Source organism: Amia ocellicauda, chromosome 15, assembly GCF_036373705.1.
Source record: "Amia ocellicauda isolate fAmiCal2 chromosome 15, fAmiCal2.hap1, whole genome shotgun sequence".
NCBI lineage: Eukaryota > Metazoa > Chordata > Actinopteri > Amiiformes > Amiidae > Amia > Amia ocellicauda.
Genome location: NC_089864.1, coordinates 6,508,809 through 6,534,784, shown reverse-complemented (window position 1 = coordinate 6,534,784; position 25,976 = coordinate 6,508,809). Strand labels below are relative to the sequence as shown.

General features: G+C 41.0%; 1 protein-coding gene across 3 annotated transcripts in view; it reads right to left on the bottom strand.

Moving 5' to 3' along the window:
- Positions 1 to 6,873: 6,873 nt before the first annotated feature.
- Positions 6,874 to 25,976, bottom strand: part of LOC136771331 (copine-8) — a 94,117-nt gene continuing 75,014 nt past the window's right edge. For all 3 annotated transcript variants that reach the window (XM_066723561.1, XM_066723562.1, XM_066723563.1), the window contains 7 exons: positions 23,424 to 23,470; positions 20,755 to 20,936; positions 19,327 to 19,454; positions 17,184 to 17,286; positions 15,390 to 15,447; positions 14,490 to 14,563; positions 6,874 to 10,112 (listed from right to left, as the gene is read on the bottom strand). In XM_066723561.1, coding sequence (XP_066579658.1) covers positions 9,924 to 10,112; positions 14,490 to 14,563; positions 15,390 to 15,447; positions 17,184 to 17,286; positions 19,327 to 19,454; positions 20,755 to 20,936; positions 23,424 to 23,470 — 781 coding nt within the window. In that variant the 3' untranslated portion in view covers positions 6,874 to 9,923. The remainder of the gene's footprint in view (positions 10,113 to 14,489; positions 14,564 to 15,389; positions 15,448 to 17,183; positions 17,287 to 19,326; positions 19,455 to 20,754; positions 20,937 to 23,423; positions 23,471 to 25,976) is intronic.

Genomic DNA, 25,976 nt, shown 5'->3' with positions numbered 1-25,976 from the left:
CTGGCAGAAACGCACTCAAGGGATGAACCACAAATAGAACTATATATTGTACAGCATTTTTTTCTTTTTAACCCGTTTGGGGAATGCCTTATTACAATACGTGCCATCACACATGGATAGACGGAGTGGGAAAGGAAAGTCAAGGGCCGTTTAACAATTTAGCGCCAAACCAGCGCATCAACAGGGATTCTCATTGGCTCAGAGAGGGAGGTTACAGGTAAGGAATACGCAGCTTGGAGGGATGGACAGAAATTGATTGTTACTCATCCTCAGCAAAGCTTTCTGCCTGTACAATCAAGACCTTTTCTCGAAGAGCCACAGACCACGAGGTGTTTTGACTTTGAAAAACACTACACACATGGGAAACAGTTAAATTTAGCACCATATCCTTTTCTAAACAGAGCAGGATTAATATTTAATATTCATCCATGGATCACAACCCTTGTGCACTGCCTCTATAGCGGCTGCCGCTGTAATTTGTCTTACAGCACTTGCTCCAGTGACTGAGGCTTGGCAGTGTGTTGCGGAGGTATATATATAGCTGTGAGGAGTATTTTTGGACTCACGGGTTTATTCCGATGAGTAGAAACAAATCGCAGTCCTTCAGCGGGAATCTTCTGACCTTGACGTCCAGTCATATGAACGCCATGAGTCACTGTGTCTTCAGAAGTAAAAATAGATGCTTCTCGACTGCTCTACTGCTAAGTGGTACTGACCCAGCTGAAGCAGGGGATCTGTTTGTTGTCGTTAACAAACTGGTATTTTTCTGTAAACAGGCGACGTCACTTCCTGCTAAATAATTTATCTGAGAGTCTTCCCAGTGTTTCACTTAACTCTGGTTTGCGGTACACACAACAACAATGACAAACTGGTATTCAGATGTTGTTCCCAGTATCCCTTCTTAATGTTGGAAGAAGATGGAACTGGTTAGGTTTAATCAGCAGGAAATAAAGTAAATATTATTACTCTCAAAATGTAATCCTACCAGAAACTAAACTAGCAATGGCAATTCGTGGTGAACCAGTTATGGCCATTACAAAGAATGGATAATTTAAGATCGATCTGGATTATATTTCAAAAAAGCCTTAAAGAAACCCTACAATTATTCTAAATTCTTATCAAATATCCATCCAATTATGGGGACAAACTGCCATGAGGATAAATTAAGTGCTGTCAGAGGACCAACTGTCATGACTTTTTCTCTGTGGCACACATGCAAAGAGACACGTCGACAATTCAACACAAAAGACCCTTCAATATTTCCAACCAGCAAAATTTCTATATTCGGAATCTGGACGAACAGTATTTAAACAGGCCCTTCTCTCTCTGTGGTTATGATATTTAATAACTCACTGGGATGACTCTGCCTGAGAACGACTATAAAAATCTATTAAAAAAAACCCAGCTGTCTTGGCTTCCACCCCTGTTTCAATGTCTTGTAACGTCTAAATAAATGTTTAAGCAGACCTTGAACTCTTCACCCGTTTGACTCATACATGTTTCTGGAATGTGCCGCTTGAATACAGGTGGGACACAAAAGCGGGGAAATGTCAATTTCTGAGCAGGAAGACGGATCAAAGATGGCTTTTCCTCGAGAAGAAAACAAGGCTGAAAGGAAGAAACAGTTATAGTTATATATATATACTTGTCAGAATCACAAACAATCAGGCGTACACCACAACCCAAGTACTGATGCTGTGGATGTCACTTTTGAAATTAAATCTGCCTATAATTTTATGAGGAAAAATCCAGTAATTTTGCAGTGAAGATGTCTGAAACCTGATCGGACACATTGATCCATCTGGTCAGTGTGCCAGACTTGGGGGGGGGGGTGGGATGGGTGGGTATCCAGGATCTGTTAACCCCTCAAATGTCAAGCTGCATTTGAAGAGGAAGCTGCACTCCTCCTATTATCTGCGGGAGCTGCCAGGGCAGTTTGTTGTGAAGCTCTCAGATGTCTCAGCCGGTACGGGGACAGTTTAGGCTGCTTTGTGATTTGTCCTCCCCCTCTGAGTGGAGACGATGCTCGGTGTTGTGAATCATGAAGCTGCTAAATGTGGGGCTCAGTCACCTAAAGACAAACACACAGTATTACACATGAGCAAGTAAATCAGCTGCTATTAGCATTGTGTCCCAGGGGCATGATTTCACGGATTGCTGTCTGTGGACTTTAAGTGAATTCTCTTAATAACATAGAATTTACATTGTGTGTCATATTTATCTGTGCCTTTCCAAGTAGATTTAAGTTTTTTAGTAAATGATGGATGAAACCTCTGACCTCTGAGAACTAAATTCAACTTGTGCATGTGTGTAAAAATAGAATAAAAGATTAAATGGATGTTTTACTCTTGAATACCCTGAGAATATTCTTATTGACTCTTAATTATAATATAAACATGGTCATCCACTATTGGGAACAAAGGCAAAGACAGCAAGATCTTGTTTGATATTTTATTTTCATAATTGTATTTATTGCTTAAATATTTAGTTTTGTCCCAGATACGCAGATCCGAGCTGAACTCAGAAACTGCTTCTTAAGAATGGTGGTTTGACATTTATTTTATAAATAAACATTATATATGTTTCTAAAGTGAGTAACTCTCATTTTAACTCTTTATAACATTTAAGTATTTCATGGTTACCCAACATAAACATTTTGAACCTCATTCGTTTCAGACTCCCTTTTCGTACTGTGGAGGTTCATGCTGAATGATTCAGTCTGGAGAAAACTGGACGGCGCTTAATTTGTGTTGACGTTTATTTTAGCCTATTTAGTTCATATAGCCGATGATAAACCTTTAATATATTTCGGCACCTGGCAACAAATAAATGCAATGCTTTATGAACCCATTCTTACCCTCATTATTTAATAGAAATAACATAATAAGCTACTTGCTTTCACAATGCATTGGAGATGTTGTCTTTACTTTTGAGAGCCATTCCCCATTCAGGATGCTAATGTATCACTTGCTAGAGAAATGAAATGTGGGTGGATAGTTGCAAGCCATTACCTCGGGTTTAATCTCTGAGTCAGCGGCCGGGGAATCGGCTCATCAGAATGATCTGGGAGCGTTGATTTGATGGTCTGCACGGCCTCACTGTTAATGGGCCGCAATAATGTTCAGGCATGTGATTCATATTTTATATGCACATAAAACCGAATAAACTCTCACTCGCTGATTATAAAACACTTTGAATAATATACGATGTAAAAGTACATTTATTTCTACTGTGACTGTGTGTCTGTAGGATCTGAAAGATCTGCATTCAGAAATGTCTTAATTTTCCAAGATGAAGTCTTTGAAATATTAATTGCCAAGTTTCATGTGTTTATAGTCATGAATCGTGACAGAGGAACTTTATTATTATTGAACAAAATCCATTTGGGAGAAAAGAAAAGTGTCAAATTAAAAGTATATCAAATAAAAGTAGGTTTGTAAAAAGCTTTCACTGTTTTAAAAGAAGCATAATCCACAATCTCCCTCCCCTCACTGATCTCACCCCTGTAATATTTATAATTATTTGGTATAAAAATAATTTAAAAAAATTGAAGGTTTCTCTGATTCCACCAAACAAAATAACTACATATTATATTTTATTCATGCGTGTATTATGTATGTAACACTGTTTAAAAGATATGAAAATATAACATTGACCCATTCTACCAGTTGCTAATTTTCTGAACAAACTCTCCAGCGGCCTCCTCTCGATTGGACACTTTCTTATGTTCTTATGTTCTTATGTTGTCTGAGACATTTCTGCCAAATTGTTACATGACATGTCACTGAAAACAAGAAACAGCACCGTGACAATCAACAGAACAAATTCAATGACAACACAAAGTGACCGCTGTGAGAGGAGGGTGCAGCTCACCTAGATACCTGGGGGCAGAAGCTGCATAAAGCAATCAGACCATCACTTCATGAAACGGTATCTGCAGAAAGAAAATAAAAGATCTGAGGCACAAAAACAGCAACGCCACCAAAAAAAGAAGCGTGTGACAAACCTCCAGTCACACGAATGGCTAAAGAAGTAATTAAAAGGAGATTGCCATGGTAATTGATAGTAAAATATACCTCTATAGAGATGAGGTTGGACATCAGCAGAGCGCGCGTGGGCGTGTGCGTGGGCCGCGTGACAGATGTGCCGAGTCTGTGAGTCTTTGAGAGAGAGAAAGGAATCAAGCGCAGACGTCGTCCTCTCACAAAGTGCAAGATCGCAGCCGCGGACGGTCGCACACACTGCAGCTGCGCCCTTCTGATTATGCACGGGTGTGTGGGAGATGACCCTGAGCACATCCATCAGCTGACGGGTTGTTTGTACAGTACAGGCCTTTTGATTGCTTTCTAACGTGAATGAGGCTGTAGCACAGGGAGCTATATATGGGAATTGGCATTTACACCAGAAAGAAATGAATATACATGCAGAATGCTTTTTTCAGAAACTTTTTGCTGCAGTTAACTCTTAACCAAGATAAAAGCTAATTGAGCAAAATACAATGTAGGTAAGGATGAGGAAAAGTTTCTGTATTTTCACTGCAGCGCAGGTTTGGAATAAAACTAACGATAACGTAGAGACTTGGAGATTGGAATACATTTGAACTCTGATGTAAACAGCATTGTATGGCGTTCAGATGATTGGGGAGCTTCGTTAAACAATTAGGAGAGTTTGCAAAGTTCAAATGGACATTTTATGATTGTTTGAATAAATGAAAACTTACCGTTATTGCATTACTATATTCCTTTCTATGATATTAAAATGCATAGTTACTGAGAACGAATTCCATTTCAATAAGTTAAAATAACAATAATTGATCACACTGCTATTTTCCATATGTTTAAACACTGTCTGAGCGTGACACTTGACTTCCTAGTTTGTGGGAAACCTTCCTTCCAGGAGTTGTAAATTGATTTCCCCTCCTATGTCTGGGAATACACCTGTCTTATACATCAAACCCTTCATTAAAGTCCTTCTACGGGTCACGAATCCTTCTGAAAAGAGAACAGAAAGTGCTCTACACGGCACTACATGTAGAAGTACTGTGGGACTCGGTTTATAACAGTGTGTTGGATTCACTGTGTGGAATCACAACATAATTTCCGTGTGGTAATATAGCGTGCCTTTTCACCCTTCTGTGGATTCCAGGGCAAGTTAAATCACCCCCTTCTATATATAGATGAACTTCAGTCCTATATGGAAGACCTCTATTAAACCACAGCATCTTAGATTCGTGACGCTTGACAGCTCTGTATTGATGACCACGGGCCCGATGTGTCACCCTGGCTGTCTGTCCCTCGAAGCTGGAGCCGGGCAGAGGACTATTCCAGGTCTTACCAATTCGTCTTTTCACGGAGAACCACGGAGACCTTACTTGCCACCTCTAATTACCTAAACACTGCTCACTGCTGGAGCATCGTGAACTGTAATTAAGCGCTTTATCTTGTCAAAATGTCATGTGTAACAATGATTTAGCTGCTAGCTGCCTGAGACAGTTACGTGCCGCAGGGATCACATTTGTCTCCCACTGTATTTTTCATCCTTGCCATCCACGCACTTCAGTGCTTTTTATTCATTTATCCAAAGTGCAGGGTGAATAGACTAAAGGTTAGACGTCTTAAACACACAACTGCTTATCTATGTGCATCTTAATGTGTGTTTAAGGTGCCCTGTTGCAATGCAGTCTATTTTGTGAAGCCGGCAATACATCTGTGATACAACTCCACACCTCTTAGCATCAGCTATGCAAGCCAATAAAAGAGTTTGCTGTAAAAAGACTCCATACTATATAATTGTATCCAATCATGTCACTGCTGAAGTTTATCCACCTTCATTTTGCAGCGCCGAGTGATTGAAATGAAAAAAACCGTGGCAGGAACGATGTTCTGTGGAAATCACTGGAGCAGTGCGCTCTCAACGATATGGGACCAGTCACCGAGAAGAGAATGACTGGTTACCACGCAATTACATGTAACCAGGCAATCTCTCCGTGTCGGACTGTAAACTGACACAATCCGCAACAGGGAATTGCTTGATCTCCTCCACCAATCTCTCCCGCATTAAAGAAAGTGACGGATTAATACGGGAGGTTTAATCAGATTCCTCCCCGAAGGGCAATTGAGCGATGCCAAGATTTCTCTCTCACCCCCAGCACCGCAGTCACTCCTGCCCTTTATTAGACGGGCCCGTGTGGAGTAGAACCAATGACACTGAACAATGTATTTATTTATCTTGCCGATTAATTTAAGGACGCCCCCCTCTGGAAGATTCAAACAAAGAGAACACCCTTTTAACACAATTCATGATTCATTGTCTACTCAAGACCATTCTTAAAACACTCAGAATATCACTGCATTTATATTTATACCAAGGCACCACCGTAATAGTACAGTAATAGTAATAGTATACTACCAACATAATGCATAATCTAACATTTTGTATTTCCATCTCTGCCTGCTCCCCGGGACGTACAGCTGCAGACCATCCACGGGCCAAATGCTGCCTGGGATGGCTGTTAACACTGATTAGAGGGATAATTAGGAAGAGGTGTAGATAGCTCGTTAAAGAGTTCTTTGTCTGGAGTGGAACTCAGGAGTGGCGCTGAGATTAATGAATACCCAGAGGCTAAAAAGAGTCATGACTAAGACCCAGAAAAGGATCGTAAACATCAGCAAAAAGCAGCCGAACTTTTCTTTAGCGGATTTATTCCTTTCCTGACGATAAAATATGATTTGCATTTGCACACAAGTTGCATAAAAGCACAACAACAAAAAAAACAAAAATATCACTTTCTGCATTTTAATTACGAAAACCTGCATCTGAAAATGCATCTGAAACCAAAGCTGCTTTAAAAAACCACAGACACTGCACTGCATGTGTGTTTAGTAAGAATTTTTATTGAAAAATTTAGATTGATACAGAAATATTTTTCATCACTGATTGCTTTGCCTTTCCAACCCGACAATCAGTGCTTTTCACATCCTGTCATGCTCTCAAAAGTATAACCTCTGATAAACCACTTTTTTTTCCGCATGTTTTTTTCTACAGAAATACAATATCTTGGCATTTTCATCCATGAGGTTGTGCAAAGAAAAAAATACATTACAAAGCAATTGAACACTGACACAAAATATATAACAATTTCTTTAAACATCTGAAGGCATTACACATTTCCAAGAATTCAGTGAGAATTTAAGGCCATTTTGTACTAATTTTATTTTTTCCTTGTATCTCGACACACTACTCACGAAAACTAGTGCATTTCTTGTAAAACTGTACATGCAAACATAGTGCGCACTATTAGATATGACGAGCATACTATGGATTATTTGGATATCTCAGTAAACAAAGTTCATGTGCACAAAAGTCACATGGCTGTGCATTAAAATTTCTGGCACATTCACCTGATTGGCTCCCACATGCACACATTAGTAGGCATGGCAAGGTGATACCAGCGAAGCAATAAAGTTCGAAAAACAATATCCCCTTCTGTGGAGCGCACTAGAGCCTTCAACGTATTTACAAGTTAGCTATTTGTGTCATTTAATTTATTCATGAAAATACCTGCCGAGCAACAGCATTTTCACATGTAAGTTTTCCTGTAACAAAAGTATCATCAATAAACACTTTGATGGTCATTTAATGTCTTTCTAATGCCGTGGTAATTCGGCCAGCTTCCAAGCAACTGCCGACTCGATCAGTGTGGGATATTAATGAGCGCGAATAATATCATTAATTTGAATAATATCCGATTTGGATTTTAATTTTGTTTTGGCTTGCTGACACGGCCATTTTTGTGGTCGGCATTTGAAAAAAGAATGTGTCTGCAAACATCTCTCATCTAACCAAGATACGTTCACAAAAAAACACACTTGTGAGAGAGAGACTCATAGATAGAGACCATGTGACCTAATCCTCAGGACACACACATTCAACTTTGGCACATTTATATTGCCTAAAAGCGTAAAGGCAGCGTAAGAACACAATGTGTAAATCCCCACCCAAACACTTTGCAGTATCTTTTCATACGTGGTTTGGAAACAAGCTCTGATATGTGCTCATTTCAGACACATCTTACTGAACTGCTTAATTTACTCTTTGCTGGCAAAAGCCGTTGACTCTCGAGGTCGGTTGACTGTGCGGACAGCTGACCCCTATTATTTCCTGGGGGAGCAACTTTGATTTTGATCTATTAAAAGAGGAACAGCAGCTTTACAATATAGGAAACTGAAAACAGACCAAAGATGGACAAGAGAAGCTATAGAATGGATCCCCAGAGATGGAAAAAGACCAAGAAGATCACAGAAAAGGATGGGAAGAGCTGGAAAAGAGACGCTATACATCGAAATGCCTCCAGCAGTGGAGATGATGATGATCATATGTTCACAACAACATAAACAAAAACGTAGGATATGGTAAAGCTGCGTGAAGGCAATTCACAATATCGGTTTAGGAACGGTCTAATAAATACTCCATTTAATCATCAAATTTGTGGTCGTTACAGGACAATGTTTTCAAGTGGTCGTGTCTCAAAGTGTCCAGAGGATTATGGGGTCAGATGGTGTCAGACAGACAGGTCTCTTCGAGTAGTGAAGGGACTTTGTATGTGTACTACACACTATGATATGTACTTCGATTAAGTAAAATGTCCGAACATGTAAACTCTGTGTTTTCCGAGGACCAAAATCCAGCCAAACAGAAGCCAAAACAACACAAAGTGCAAAAGCGATAAATAGCAAGTCAAACATCTCAGTGGGCCTTGCAGCACGATCGTCGGGACCCGGTAAAGACGCCAAATCAACATGCCTTCTTCCTTTGATTTCGAGGGACTCGTGTTGAGCTTCCAGTTGTGCATAGTTTGATGAGATCACCACTCCCACACTTGTCACAACACCATATTGTCAAATGTCTTAAAACTAATCTGAAACAAGTGAGGCGGATAGATTTGTTTCTCCCGAGACATCTGTTAAGCAGGGCTTGTTCATTTATATCACTTTAAAAGCAATTCTTCTGATGACAATGACTATTGTTTCTATCGGATGATATATCAAATTAGTTACCCATACATTTAAGCAAACGAAAGAGATGTTTTAGAATATGCTTTTTGAAGAATTGCTTTAATTAATATTAATAGCAGCTACTGTGATATTATTTTAACAACAAAGAAGAGATATAAGGCTGAATTACTGTCATCTAAGATCAACTGAGTTATTAATTGAGTTCTGCGTTGAGTCGTCACTCTCATGTCAAGGCAATTTTGTAACATAAGCTGTAACATGGCAATTTACCCATCATACATCTGGGTAACAGTGCCTTTTCATTTTAATTACACTCTAAAGAAGGGATATGGTTTTACTCTCAGTATCACTTTCACCTGCAAGGTAACACACAAAAAGAATCATTATTCAAAAGTTAATATTGAAAGTATGGTTATAAAAGTATCCAACTGTAAAAATCAGTAACATGTAAACATTAAGAGAGAGAGGAAATGCATTCCCATAGTTATGTACAACAGTCATGGGATTAAGAATAGTTACGACTGTTAAAGAGATGTTAAGACCTTTTCCTTGTTTCCTTGTTTCCTCCCTTTCCAGCTAAAAGGTTGTCCCTCTTCGCCTCAGCCGGTCTCTCTCTGAGCTGAGATGCGGCTGCGACAGAGCCAGCCAGCTGCTTCGTCTTCAAGGCATTCGTTTAAGACTCAGTCCTCTACGCCATCTGTCCGTACTGCGCCACAGCTTTCCCCCCCAGTCTTTTCCAGAAGAATGCTTGAAATGGAAGTAAACATGCCTTCAAAGACTCGTCCCGAATTGAGTGCTCTCTGTCGTCCGGACTACATAGTGCAAGCAGATAGGAGAGCTGCCCGGGCAGCGCCGAGTGGGTCCGAGGAGTGGAGGACCAGGGGCTGCGGGGTGGTGCCGGCGCGCCCCTTAGATCTGGGTCTGCAGAGGGTGTCCCGGGGGGGTGTAGGGAGGCGGCGCGGGGGACGGCTTGATCCCCCGGGCCTTCATGTAGGACAGGAACTGGTCGGGGATCTCGGCCAGCACGTCCTTCGCCAGCCGGGCCATGCTCAGGATGTGGTTCCCCGTCCGGTCGATGTAGTCTCGGAACGGGACGAACTGCAAAACAAGCACAAGGGTTTGTAGGGTGGTAGGATGACATCTTTACTGATATGCACTAGTAACAACACTAGGTAAAGGGGGATGGTCTTATCTCTGTACTTTGTCCAGACCTCTTTTGCGGAAACTGAAGCTCAACACAGTTTGACCACCTTTCGTTCCTAATTCCAAACTTCAGCTGCATCGGGGAATAATTTGGTGGCGTTCACATGACATGCCTCATAAAATGGGACACGTGCACATGAACAAATCCTCTCTGGTGAAGAAGAAGGGAGGTACAAATACCTTTGGGAAACATGCACATTGCGATGCATCCCATCTGGGACGCAGTGAGGCGGCACAATGCCGGCAGCTGGTGATCGGTGCTGGTGCTGGAAATCATCCCTCGCGCCCGAGACGCACTGTGCACCTGCTGCCCCCGGCGTCTGCCCACACTATCTGAGGGGGCGTTGGGCGATTAAGCGCGGTTATGCCTGGTGCTGCGCAGGCACGGGGCGCTCAGACTCGTCCGACTCATTAACTTGTAATGGCCAAACAGGAGATGGAGGAATTCTAGAACAGCTTCTCCTGCGTTTCTATGAGGTACTATAATTAAAATTTATTACGGTCGACTACAACAGCACACACATATGAGAAGAAAGTCAACTGCACTACATCTCCCATCTACATAATTTGACACGGTAACTGGATAAAAGTGTTTTAAAAGGCTCAACAGTGTCCTAAATTGCTAGATCCCTAGGAAAAAAATGATATATCCCTGTTACCCAAAGAAATCCTTGACGCAAACATTTGGAACAGGGATAGAAGGATGAGGGTCTAACGGTGTCTTTTCAGGGAAATATCTTCATGTGGAATAAACACCAGCAAAGTAAAAACAAACACAAACAGCAGCGCAGCCCAGGCCCTGCAAACTACTAAAGTGATCTAAACAAGCTAATTTGTATTCAGACCGTTTCCCTCATGGAAAAGAGCTTTCCCCATATATTTACAGACAAACAGACCCCCCCACGCACAGCTGGATCACACGCTGGCTCCCTGAAGAGCCAGGAGGATTGAGGAATATAAAATGTAGGATATAATGTCCTTGCACTCACCTTCTTAAGAGCCACTTAGCTCCCATGAGGAAGTGTCAGGACCAACACACTGCTTTTTTAAATGGATTCCAATATCTCACTCCTGAGTCCGGAGTGGCACAGAAAGGATCATTACTGTCTTCCGTTTGAAAACCAACTGTAAACATTTAAGGAAGGGACTGTTCACCGTGTGTGCAGTATGTATATGCCAGGAGTAAACCACTCTGCCCGAGGTATACTAAAGCACAGAGAGAGTCATCAACCCTGTCATTTAGATACAATCGACACATATATTTCCAAGAAAAATCAGTGGCTTCTAAATGTCGCCTGGAGAACGAAGCGTGGTGCCAAATCAATCTTCATTTTTTCCCTTCTCCAATAAAGCATGTGGGGAAAACCTTATCCCCATCTAGTCTATTCGAGACAGTAAATTGATATTGGTGATCTTTCGGGACTATACATTTTGTCACCAACTAGCCTGCAAATGGGCTAATAAACTACTCACAGGCCTTGAGTCTCTTCTCAACACGGGAAGGGAAATTAAACAACGCCATTGCTTTTCCCCCTCCACTGTACACAAAAAGGAGAATAAATTGGTCAGACTATGTCTCTGTCAAAGGATTATCTCTAATGTTCGATGCAGGTCATCCATAAACTGAATGAAATCATTTATGCCAATTACAGTGCATCCAGAAAGTATTCACAGCGCTTCACTTTTTCCACATTTTGTTATGTTACAGCCTTATTCCAAAATTGATTAAATTAATTATTTTCCTCAAAATTCTACAAACAATAACCCATAATGACAACGTGAAAGAAGTTTGTTTGAAATCTTTGCAAATTTATAAAAAAAAACAACAACGAAAAAAGCATATGTACATAAGTATTCACAGCCTTTGCCATGACACTCAAAATTGAGCTCAGGTGCATCCTGTTTCCACTGATCATCCTTGAGATGTTTCTACAACTTGATTGGAGTCCACCTGTGGTAAATTCAGTTGATTGGACATTATTTGGAAAGGCACACACCTGTCTATATAAGGTCCCACAGTTAACAGTGCATGTCAGAGCACAAACCAAGCCATGAAGTCCAAGAAATTGTCTGTAGACCTCCGAGACAGGATTGTATCGAGGCACAGATCTGGGTAAGGGTACAGAAAATTGTCTGTAGCATTGAGGGTCTCAATGAGCACAGTGGCCTCCATCATCCATAAATGGAAGAAGTTTGGAACCACCAGGACTCTTCCTAGAAATGGCCGCCCGGCCAAACTGAGCGATCAGGGGAGAAGGGCCTTAGTCAGGGAGGTGACCAAGAACCCGATGGTCACTCTGACAGAGCTCCAGCATGTCTCTGTAGCAACCATCTCTGCAGCACTCCACCAATCAGGCCTGTATGGTAGAGTGGCCAGACGGAAGCCACTCCTCAGTAAAAGGCACATGATAGCCTGCCTGGAGTTTGCCAAAAGGCACCTGAAGGACTCTCAGACCATGAGAAACAAAGATTGAACTCTTTGGCCTGAATGGCAAGCGTCATGTCTGGAGGAAACCAGGCACCGCTCATCACCTGGCCAATACCATCCCTACAGTGAAGCATGGTGGTGGCAGCATCATGCTGTGGGGATGTTTTTCAGTGGCAGGAACTGGGAGACTAGTCAGGATCGAGGGAAAGATGAATGCAGCAATGTACAGAGACATCCTTGATGAAAACCTGCTCCAGAGCTCTGGACCTCTGACTGGGGCAAAGGTCCATCTTCCAACAGGACAATGACCCTAAGCACACAGCCAAGATAACAAAGGAGTGGCTACAGGACAACTCTGTGAATGTCCTTGAGTGGCCCAGCCAGAGCCCAGACTTGAACCCGATTTGAACATCTCTGGAGAGATCTGAAAATGGCTGTGCACCGACGCTCCCCATCCAACCTGATGGAGCTTGAGAGGTCCTGCAAAGAAGAATGGGAGAAACTGCCCAAAAATAGGTGTGCCAAGCTTGTAGCATTATACTCAAAAAGACTTGAGGCTGTAATTGGTGCCAACGGTGATGCAACAAAGTATTGAGCAAAGGCTGTGAATAGTTATGTACATGTGCTTTTTTTTGTTTTTTATTTTTAATAAAAGATTTCAAAAAAACTTTTCACGTTGTCATTATGGGGTATTGTTTGTAGAATTTTGAGGAAAATAATGAATTTAGTCAATTTTGGAATAAGGCTGTAACATAACAAAATGTGGAAAAAGTGAAGTGCTGTGAATACTTTCTGGATGCACTGTATGCCTTATTTCATGCCAACTCTTTAACATGCAAGGCTGAGACTAAATGCTTACAGAGAAACCCGCCTGAGTGAGCAAAATACTTTCCAAAAGCATCCAAAGGGATTCAACACATTCCAGTCGATTAAACTGAACCAGGGCAGGAAATTGACGGCATGGCAGTCAAATGTTTACACAACTCCTGTCTCAACTGCAATCATTGCCGTTGTTCTCCAGGCCAAAGCATGGCTCAAAAAGAGAAAACTATAGTCATGTGATGTATGTATCTGTGACTCGATAGGCTAATGGACAATGTGGAAAATAATTAGTGTCCAGTATGGCTTTCACGCACCACATAGCATTAGTAGACTTTACTGTCCAACTCCTGATTGTCCTCTCATTCTCGTCTCATCCTTCGGTTTGAGGAACTTTATTTCGAGAGGGTAGGAGAAACACTTTAATCTGATCTTCTGCAATGGCATGTGAGTGAATATTCAACACCCACAGATGACACAGAACTTCAGTCAAAGTCTATTTCAAACACCGCCTCCTCCGCCCCCCCCTCCTCATTCTGCGGTCCTCTCGAATTATGTGAGGCCCTGTATTCATATCTGGTGTCCCTTTGATGGGAAATAGATTATAACGGTGGGTGATAAAAACTAATGGGAGTTAATGACATGCAAGAATAAGCGTCTTTATCGATTGCTTTAGGATCCCTTTCACACCGATAGAATGGTCTTGCCCGTCTCTCACAACACAGTTTTCAATTTCATCAAAACCAGGTGCAGAGGACACTGGAGCAAAGCCAGGCCTTGGTTTCCCATTGCCTCTACTCAAGGATTGCCAAAAAATGTGGTTTGGTTTCCTTTAAAATACACAGACTTGAGGAATTAGAGTCAAAGATCATTCCACAAAACAGCGAATGAAAATAACAAACCAATCAAATGCACCGATGAAGAAAGTAGAAGGAAAGTGTTAAATAAATCCTTTACTAAATTAAATAAGTCCCACCTTCTGGATCGTGGGAAATTGTTCTTAGATATAGGAGGAAGGGATTTACCTGAACAATGTCTCTCTCTGCATATCGTCCTCTTGATGAGATTCTGATTTCGTCCCCATCCAGCTCGATCATCGCTACAAACACACAAACACATTCATTTCAGGGCGCGAAGATACGCCACAGATACACAGCGTTACAAACGGTTTACAATATGATGACAAGCTCTAATACAAGATGTCACGTATGTCAGTTGCTATACTACTGCATCACACTTGATTTGAATTGCTTGTATTTAACTTCAGGTCTTCTGCACAACGAAGGAAAGCTGCCCAGTCAGCGCTTTGTGGAGTGAGAGGCTGGCGAGAGAGGAAGTAGGACGCCCTGGCACTGCGGGCACAGTCAACACACACGGGTCGGGCGAGGACGTGCGTGTTTGGATGTGGGAGTCTGCAGAGTGAGGCAACACCTGAAGAGCGGTCTGGACTTCGGTTAAGGAAGGCCAGACTGTTATCGCAGCCCCAGACGAAAGCTCATGGATCAGACGAGATCGGGGACCAAGCTCTGAACCCACTAATCTTAATTGCAATACAGGACTTTCACAAGCAAGTTGTCAATTCCCGGGATAACATGTATTACGGCTTTGATTTAATTCTCACAGCCGACCTCTGTTATTTAGTGCCGGTTTCTGCTTTGTTTCTTATCATCTCCTTGGTCTGGCTGCACAGATAAGGAATTTCAAAACCATATACACTGTCCGAGCGATCCTTGAAATAGACCATTTAAAAAAGGTAGAGCGAAATCTCATATCTCCACAACTTCAATCTTGAAACACATTATATTCAGCCTAAATTCAATTCAACAACGTGGTTTAGAAACAAAAGCTTTTCATCTGGAGGTATTCCTATATTGAAGAAAATCTAAACGGTGCAGATTCAAGGATGTTCTATATGTATATCTTACCATCAAACTCTGCTGGTCCAACTCCAACGATTATAATTGACATGGGCAGAATCGATGCCTTTGAATAAAGCAGAAAGACAAATACAAGTTAAGTTTAAAAATGTATAAGGTGTCATTGTTTCACTTGTGGAGGTCTAAAAACAGTTAAATTCTCATTAAATATGTTTACACTCACAACATGTAGATTACATACTTATTGTCACTCACAATAATAATAAAAATGTAATTGCCGTACTATGTTTCGGTTTTAAAATATACAGAGCCCCTTCTGTTCTTGTATTAACTTTCTGAAACAAGTTTTAACAGGTATGTCTTTTAAGAGACAAAAGGAAACAGTTTCCAGAAAACAAATCAATTCACTCGTTCACGTCTCATCAGCCTGATAACTTCACTCTCGAAACAGGATTTATGATGTAGATGACAACTTCCATTAGAGCTCAACAATACGGCGATAACGAGGCAGGACCTGAAGCAACACATTTTTAAAAGGATTGAGAGATCCTCAGCTCTCTCTGCATTATAAACACCACAAAACAGAGGAGTCGGTAAACAGAAGGTAGAGAAGACACTTAACGCATTTTGCATAATGGTATTCAGCCCCCTCAAAAAAGTACAGCATCGTTAATCAGCAACAGACAAAGGCTTCTGTTTGTGTATTTATTACTTTGTGTTCGACAGCAGGATATGAAGCCTGTAAATGTTAGAAAGTAGATTTTAACTTTTTGCGTTTACCATTTTGAATTTGAACCAATCAGCTTACTTACTCCACACCCTCTCGTATATTAGCAGTTTATTTTTCACCAAATGCAGCGCAATATATATTCCACTGTGGACCTTTCCGTCCTTTGGCCGAATGCCTAATCCCTCATTGAGTTTTGTATCAACAGAAGAAATGAATACGGTGTTTTGACTCATTAACAGAAAGCACCTCAGGCTTATAAAACTCTTACGGGTTGATATTTTCCATTACAGAAGGAAAAAAGCAGGTTTGACTTAAAAAAAAAAAAAAAAAGTTCAGTATATGTCCTGTCAAAAAGACATACGACATCCGATGGGTACACATTCCTTAGATACTTCTGGATGTAAACAATGTGGTTATGATTAAAAATATGTTTTTTTTTTCTAGAAAACAGTGAACTGTGGTTACACAACTCTAAAGAAGTCATTAATCACTCTCAGCACAATTGCATTTTCACCACTACACAATGTGCTGCTTGGCAACTAGTTTTTGAAAGGTAAGGAAATTGCAAAGTTATATATATATATAAATGTGTGTATATACATTTATCACACTTTTATTAATAAGTCAGAATCAGAAAGTCTAGAATATTCCTACATGGAAGACAAGAAAGATTATTTTTAAGCCTAATGACTAACACAAATCTCAGGCATGTGGCTTAAAAAGCTTTCACTGAAAATTAAGGACAATTAACACAAGTAGCATAAATACACCGATACTAGTTCTTAAAATAGACAGTACAAAACAATCTAATTAATTTCTGCCATATTTATTAACTGACATCTCTTAGTGCCAAATTAAAAAGATAGCGATCACTTTGTGCTTTTATACGTTTGACACTTGACAGAGGGTGCCATGTATTAAATAACAGCTGTTAAAACGTTTGGAAGGTATTCAGCAAAACGATACATTAGTTAACAGCTTCTAATTCGTCACGTACCGTCGGGCAAAATGACAGTTTGGTCCTCATATCCTAAACTCTGAGCTGATTAAGTCCGAGTTCTACTCATTCGCTGCCGAAACTGAATAGGAAGGTAAGCTTTGACAGTTCTCACATTCACGATAGACTCCTTCGTCTGGGCCATGTCTGAGATCACGCCGTCCGTGATGATCAGCAAAATGAAATACTGCGATCCGTCTTTCACCGACGCCGCATACCTGAGCGAGGGGAGGAAAGAGAGACTTGTTAGTTTACAGAGAATGTAATGCACACCGAAACCTGGCATAGTCAGGGTGGGAAACATTTTGTGAACTTCGAAACATTCGGTGTTCTGCCTTCAGTGAACTCAGAAACCCCGGGCATGTGGAGTTGTTAAACACATCAGCCTGAAGCTTAGCGCATCACATTCATGTACTGTACTTTACTGCCAATATATCATCACAAGATTCCCTTCATCATTCTGTGCTAACGATTCTCAGGTTACAGCCATGTCCAATAAGTAGAAGGGAACCATTTGCGAGCTAATCTAATATCTGTATTGTTTCTGATTTGCCTCAAAAATACAAAGCAGGCCAACACCAATCGAGAGGGAGAGCACATGAGAGCAGTGCCCCGTCCCCCACACAGAGTGACGGCCAGTTAGTGATTTTCTTATCACCGAGCTGCAGGAGGCTCTCCGCTTGTTGCTTTAGAAACGAACACCGTCACTGGGTTTCGTTAAGGATGGCTCCGCGATAAGGTAATTGGCCATTCACCTCCAGGACCCGTAACACCCTGACAGTTGCGTCTAAAAAGAAATACCTAAATATGACTGTGTGTGGCAGGGATTTATGATCCTCGCCTGGCTAGGCCTCTGCTGTGCTCGGTTTTGAACGGGGTGGCTAGATTTCCTAAAATGACTTCCTACTGCGGTAGTACTGCTCATTTAAAATAGTTTTCCTCTGTAGAGTCATATAAACTCACAAACTAACAACTTTCTTGGATGGAATTGTGAAACTTCAAAAAGTAATATGGTGGCGGATGCAGCATTACACAATTTTGTCACCGGTACGGATGATGTCGTTAATGTACCGGTGTGTAAGTTTAGCGATTCATAAACTCAGAAGAAGGTGATAACAAGGATGGCGTACACAAGGCACACTTCCACACGCGAGACAAAATGCAAATTAAATGTCACCCTTTCCAAATAACATCTGCCCCACCAGCGGCATTCGTGACAATTTTCTTTTAATGATCCTTTTGATTTACACTAATTACTACAGGATTGGGGAATGTGTGATCAGTGCTTGTTAACAACCGAGACACCCTTAATGTGTTCAAAGGGTTCTTATTGGTAATTGAGTCTCCTGGGGAAAGGTAAGATTGTACTACGTTATATGCCGGCGTTTAGTTGAGCAGCAGTCTTTAAAGTTTGCTCGGTACGGCGAGGATTAGGATTTATTGTGCTTTTCGTGCTGCTTCATGTGTGTGAATATCTGTGAGTGGATATTAGAAAATGGGCTTTGAGAACAACCTGTGCAAATAGCTTTAATCTCCTTCGCAACTGTAATAACTACGGACATTACAGACATATCATCCAACACATTTTGATAAAACGGACAAATTATTACATTAAAAGTTGTAACAACACCGGTAAATATAGTGCCATAATTGCTGAAATTCACATATCACAAATTCACAAATCTCAAACAGCATTTTACGATTGATACGAGACCCGACTCTGCTAACTTTATACCACAAGTCTTACTAGGATTTTACAATTTACTTTAATGATCTTAAATGCATGATTGCCAAGATTTCAAACACAAACTCTACTTCTCAGTAAACACAACGTAAGGCAGAAAATAACACGAATTAAGCTCAGCATAGCGCACTCTCAGAAATTTGACAGGCAAACTAGGTTCCCGAATGTTTTTCAATATTAGTTCCCCTGTCTGGTCTGTCAAGCTTCAATTTGTGTTGCTTAAAATAGAATAAACGACACAAAAGGCATTTAGCAGGTGAGCCTTGAGTAGCAACACAATGAACGGGAGGAATGAATTGGGCTTCCAACAGGGCCTCCCAACTGCTTAATGACTGCCAAACAGCAAGGTTTTAAATCGGGACTTTTCAATAGTGCTTAATTTCTTCACCTGAAACTTGCGAACACAAGCGGGGCAGGTTCATCTGGTTAAATACAGTCGAATGCACTCAATTTCACTATCAATGTGCAGAAGAAAGCTCCAGTGGGCAGAAAGCAGAGGAGGAAGAGGTCTCACCTGGCCACGTGGTTGATCACAGGTGAGAAGTTCGTGGGTCCGTAGAGATGCACAGACTTCAGGCTCTGGTAGTAGGCCTCCATCACCCCCTCGATGCCATTGCAGTAGGGATTCTGAGGGTTTCCATTCTGGAATGCGCACAATGCGTTTTGGTTACATTTAATCTGAGCCACCGCTGTATGATATCGGCTCTCTGTGCTTGAGATCAGGGAGGTGCTGGAAAACACCACCCTGAAACCAATCACTGTTATTGACACCAGGGTGATGGATGACAATGCATTGGGAGTAGACAGTGGTCCTGCACAGCTGGACAGACCTGCCACTGCGAAGGCCATGTGGACACAAATTCTTTCATTCTGAACCCAGTCATATTTCACTTGTGGTCGTACAGCCTTTTTCCAGCCTTTGAAAAACACTTAAAGTCATGGTCTTTAGATACCAATGAATCAAGGCAAACCACTTGAGAGCATGTCAAACCTGTATTGAGGAAGACAGGACTCTCTTTCTCTGGGTTAGATTTCTCTACCAGAACAAACCCGGGTAAACTTGATAATGTCCTGCCTCTCGTTTAGAGTTAAAACTATTTCATTGACCATTATGCATTGCAGGACTTTCGGCGGAGTCTCTGATTTCAGTTATCGACTGCAGAGGCAAAAACTAAACTACTAGGCATTCCTATTTGAGGTTGGACTTGTGCAGCAGTTTAGTTTTTTTGTTCAATAAATATAGCAGCTCTGAGATTAGTTGCTTCAGTATTGTGGAAGTTCTCTCTCCTGGTGGGGCAAAGGTAAGCAAAATATGTATTTTATGGATGGATACCAGTTTGCCTGCAGTAGCATTTGATACCTCAAGGGTACTATTAGACACTTAATAACTACCTCCATCCTGCGGTCAATATTTAAGCTGTTTTCTATAAGCCCTGTAAGTGTCAAAACTCAGCTCGGATAAAGCAATCCAGGCCTTTAATTAGCTCCTGCAGCCTCTTACAGTTTTACAGGAACGCTTCCTATGTGGTCCGAGACGCACGTGGTTTCCTATCTGTTGTCAATTAAACACACAGCAAGTTGTCTGCCATCCGTGGGGTGATTTATCTTTGTCTTCAGGCGATCAGAATGACCAGAAATAAGGACAACGACATAAAAAAAGACATTAAAAACTTAACTGGTTATAGAACTACTTTTTAGTGGATAAATAAACTTTAAGAAAATAAATCAATATATGGAAATCCATCATTGGTGTCCAGATTTCCACATTTAGTTTGGGTTTACAGACCTGCTTTCAAAACCTGCTCACCTGACACAGTTTCTGAATTGGAAAGATACTGAACTGAGCAGAACTGAATTGGTAGAGAGTGTGACAAGACATTCTCACAGGGATAAATGCATCTGAACTCATAGTTTAATGCTGGGGGCGGGAGCTGGATCTCACCAAGGCAAACTCGTGAGACACTCTTCCATCCGGGGGCAGCTTGGCACCGAATCCCAGCGCGGGAAACATCTTGTCACTGTCGTAGTCCTGGATGATCTCGCCCACAGCCTTCAGCGCCATGGCGTAGGCGTTCAGCTGGTAGGGGTTCATGTAGTGGAGGGAGGTGGGCTGGGCCGGGTTACCTGTGAGGAATTGACACACATGACACGGGCTCTGGGCTTGTAGGCTGTATAACTCTGTGCCTGTACACACCTGTACATTTCCATTACAAACGTGTCAATATGTGGATTATATGTCCCGGGCTAAAACGATGTTAACGCAAACTGTACAAAGAGCAGCGAAGGTGAATAAATTAAGTGACAACATATACACTGTCACTTAATTATTGGCCCTGTTAAAGATTGATCATTCTGTAAGATTTCACTACCATTCAAAAGTTTGGGGTCACTTAGAAATGTCCTTGTTTTCAAAAGAACAGCAATTTTTTGTCCATTAAAATAACATCAATTTGATCAGAGATACAGTGTAGACATTGTTAATGTTGTAAATGACTATTGTAGCTGGAAATGGCTGATTTGTAATGGGATATCTACATAGGCGTACAGAGGCCCATTATCAGCCACCATAAGTCCTGTGTTCCAATGGCACGTTGTGTTTGCTAATCCAAGTTTATCATTTTAAAAGGCTAATTGATCATTAGAAAAGCCTTTTGCAATTATGTTAGCACAGCTGAAAAGTGTTGTGCTGATTAAAGAAGCAATAAAACTGGCCTTCGTTACGCTAGTTGATTATCTGGAGCATCAGCAATTGTGGGTTCGATTACAGGCTCAAAATTACCAGAAAACAATAACTTCTGAACCTCGTCAGTCTATTCTTGTTCTGCGAAATGAAGGCTATTCCATGTGAGAAATTGCCAAGAAACTGAAGATCTTGTACAACACTGTACTACTCCCTTCACAGAACAGCACAAACAGGCTCTAACCAGAATAGAAAGAGGAGTGGGAGGCCCCGGTGCACAACTGAGCAAGAGGACAAATACATTAGAGTGTCTAGTTTGAGAAACAGACGCCTCACAGGTCCTCAACTGGCAGCTTCATTAAATAGTACCCACACCACCAGTCTCAACATCAACAGTGAAGAGGCGACTGGCCTCTTCTGGCCTTCTAGGCAGAGTTGCAAAGAAAAAGCCATATATCAGACTGGCCAATAAAAAGAAAAGATTAAGATGGGCAAAAGAGCACAGACACTGGACAGAGGAAGATTGGAAAAAAGCGTTATGGACAGACGAATCTAAGTCTGAGGTGTTCGGATCACAAAGAAGAACATTCGTGAGACGCAGACCAAATGAAAAGATGCTGGAGAAGAGCATGATGCCATCTGACAAGCATGGTGGAGGCAATGTGATGGTCTGCAGGTGCTTTGGTGGTGGTAAAGTGGGAGATTTGTACAGGGTAAAAGGGATCCTGTAGAAGGAAGGCTATCACTTCATTTTGCAATACCATGCCATACCCTGTGGATGGAGCTTGACTGGAGCCAATTTCCTCCTACAGCAGGACAATGACCCAAACCACAGCTCCAAACTATGCAAGAACTATTTAGGGAAGAAGCAGTCAGCTGGTATTCTGTCTATAATGGAGTGGCCAGCACAGTCACCAGATCTCTGCCCTATTGAGCTGTTGTGGGAGCAGCTTGACCGTATGGTGTGTTAAGAAGTGCCCATCAAGCCAATCCAACTTGTGGGAGGTGCTTCAGGAAGCATGGGGTGAAATCTCTTCAGATTACCTCAACAAACTAACAACTAGAATGCAAGGCTGTAATTGTTGCAAATGGAGGATTCTTTGACAAAATGACACAATAATTATTTCAATTAAAAATCATTATTTCTAACCTTATCAATGACTGTATTTCCTATTCATTTTGCTATATTTCCTATTCAAACTCATTCCATGTATGTTTTCATGGAAAACAAGGACATTTCTAAGTGACCCCAAACTTTTGAATGGTAGTGTACATTTATAGTTAAACCATAATTCACCCTGGATAAGGGCTGCTGCCAAAAAATAAATAATAGCATAATAATGAATTCGATTAATATCACACTTGTTATCCTCCATAATGGTTTCAGAACCGCTGGTGGGAAAATTGTATAGTTAATTAAATACGTTTAAGCAAAATATGCTGTGTGAACACAAGCGATAAAATCAACCAGAATTATGGGTTACAGCAGTGCTTTACTGCTGCTGTGGTCAATGCGTTTTCCTCATTGATTGATCGTGTGTCTGGAGTAAATTTTGAGTTCTCGGCACAAAGCTGCTTTCTGTCTCTGTCAACAAGTGCCAGAAAACATGAAAGCTGGGCAAAAATATAGTTGATTGAACTGTATAAAACAATTGACATATTCTATTAGTTACCGTGTTACACTAAATAAAACATCTGTGTAGTGTTTGTTAAAATTAAGAATTTGTACTGTTAAAGTAATAATTCACATCTGTAGGCTTCAAATAAAAGCAAGGATCTGCAAGGCCAACGATGACATGATCTACCTGCTTTGAAAGCACAGATGGTTTCTTTATTTCCACAGATTAATGGGAAAAATAAAAGGATCTGAAAACCACAATCCAAAATGCTGTATCTAAACCATCAGGCCAACCAGTATTTTGTGTACTCACCATTAGAAGCAGTGAAATCAATCGCCACTGTGAAATTAATCTGTGTCCTGAAAAAGAAAAAAAACATTAATGGGATTACTAACAATTAATATATAGATTAATACAAATTCTACTTTTTGTAATCTACAGTAATCAATGCTGTATATATATATATATATAAATACACATTTTAATAATTTAAATAATTTGTAAGGTACTATTAAGGAAAATCACTGAACAAGTAATTCAATTCAGACTCTGCAGCCTATAATTGAACACAATTTAACAGCTCGGCACCATTGGCAAACTCCACTCTGAACACGTTAAGTAACACTTTTTGGCATTGCGTTGTGGCGTTCCTCAGAATAATAATTCAAAGAGCTGCGGCAGAAAATAATAAAGAATTTAAATGAGTGTTATGTGCTTACTCTGCTCTACCTCGACTCCACACTGTCGGAGCCAAAAAATTATTCTGGAAAGAAGGGGAAATTAAAGCACAGCTCCAGCTCAGTAGCAGCCTCGGTGGCATCCACGTGAAGTCAAAATCCTATTAAGTGGAGCGACTGCTTTTTCAAATAATTTGGAGAAAGATTTCTACACACTGTATGTCAGATGAAAAGCATGTAAGCGGTTATGAATTGAAAAGGTGTGGAAACGGCTATATAAACAGGTTGTAAACGCTTTGGTTGTTTTACCTTGTAAAATGTATTGATAATATGAGAAAACCTATTCAGGGCATCAACATAAAGGGAGGGCTTACTAACGATGTCGTTTACAGATACAACCTGCATAATAAAGTGTCGTTCTTTGTCTTCAACTCGAGTCTCAAAGCAAAGCCCACATTTCCAAACGTGGTCCCAGTTGTCTTCATGTAAAATCCAACTTTTTGCTGTTATATTAGCATACTCATGCTGATGAAAAATAGATGTCTTTCAAGGAGAACTAAAGCAGCGTTTGCACACAGTGTGCAGAACCAGCTCTCCAGGCAGTGAGGGAACGTGGTATAGATGCATTATTTAAGGGCTTGACAGGATAAATGTCAGAGCGATCGACAAATGACAGGATGGGAACATTCAACGACAGAGGATAAGAACAGTTTCTGCTCTGCTATAATAACCACGGTGAAACTAAAATGAGACAAACCCAGCAATGAACCCTCATCTCCCTCCTGATCAGATCTGATTAGAAGAAAATTATCACCATCATAATAATGATAATAAGATTCAGGGACTCTTTTCTAAGCAGCCCTGTAGAAGAAGGTGAAATGTGTCATGAAACACCCTGCGTCCTTCAGCCATGCAGGGAAACACGCCACCCGGGGTGTGGGAAATCAGCTGGAACCTATGTTTAAACACAGAGGATGTTCTAGTGTGCGACAGTATAACACTCTGGATAAATCCATTTATCTGTCAGCACAACAACCCCCCCCCACTCACACACATACGAGCGCATGGCACTTTATATCAAAGATAATAAATCAGCTGAGGTTGATAGATGAATCCCACCAAGAATGATCCTGCTATAAATGGCCGGGGTTTGCTCAGATACAAGCGAAAGGAATTATGCCTAAAGTCTATAGCTGTCTTGGCTCATTAAGCAGGAGTTATCGCTGCAGCGAGGGACGCCGAGCGATGGCATTGATTCCTGGGATCACGACTGGCGAACTTATTGGTCTGTAGGTAGGCTGAGAACCTGGGTACAAATAAATAATTCAAGGAACTTTAAAACAATAAAAAGAAAATCAGGATACTAGGGGTATAATCTATTACAGTGAGCAGTACACACACACACACACACACATACATGTAAACATAGATTAGAGATGACTGAATTTAGTCTCTGGCTCAGGGAAACTAAAGGAAAAAAATGAATTGAATTGTTCTCTAAGGCCAAATCTGAATAGTAGGCAACGGAATAGACAGGAGTAAGTAAGTAGTCAAGCATATGCTCAGTAAACTAATTGATCATCTCTCTGAAGAAGCTTTTTTCTAAACTCACCATGCCCGTGTTATTTGCTCTACGACAAAAAAATGTGTCATAATCATTTACAATTAAAGTGATTCATGGGTAAAATTTGCAGAAGGCAATGAAGGGGGAAAACACTCACAACTCAAACCACGTTCTAGAAATATGATAGCTTCACACATATAAAACAAACAAAACACGAAGATCATCCGAGGAAAGCCAGAGCAAAGAGCTAGTGAAGGAAATTGGAGACCGTCCTCTGCACTATATTAATATGACTGGGGAGGTGAGTGTGGGCTGAAGCCACACAGGTCCCTTTCAAGACACAGAAAAAGATGGATTCGAGTTGAGAAAAATGTGAATCAGAGTTAGTCGTAGCATCTGAGACAAGACAACCTCAATGCAGCCACAGGCAGGTGTATTTAATCATGGTGTTTTATCCTCTAATGCACAATGCAGAGTGACCTCTTCTGTCTACCTACATTTTTTCAAGAGTATACTCAATAAAGGGCAAATACTGAACTAGAAACAAGCAAGTGCATTGCTTTATTCTACCCCAGTTTTATTACTACATTTCCTAGCATTATGATAATAATAATATGATATAAA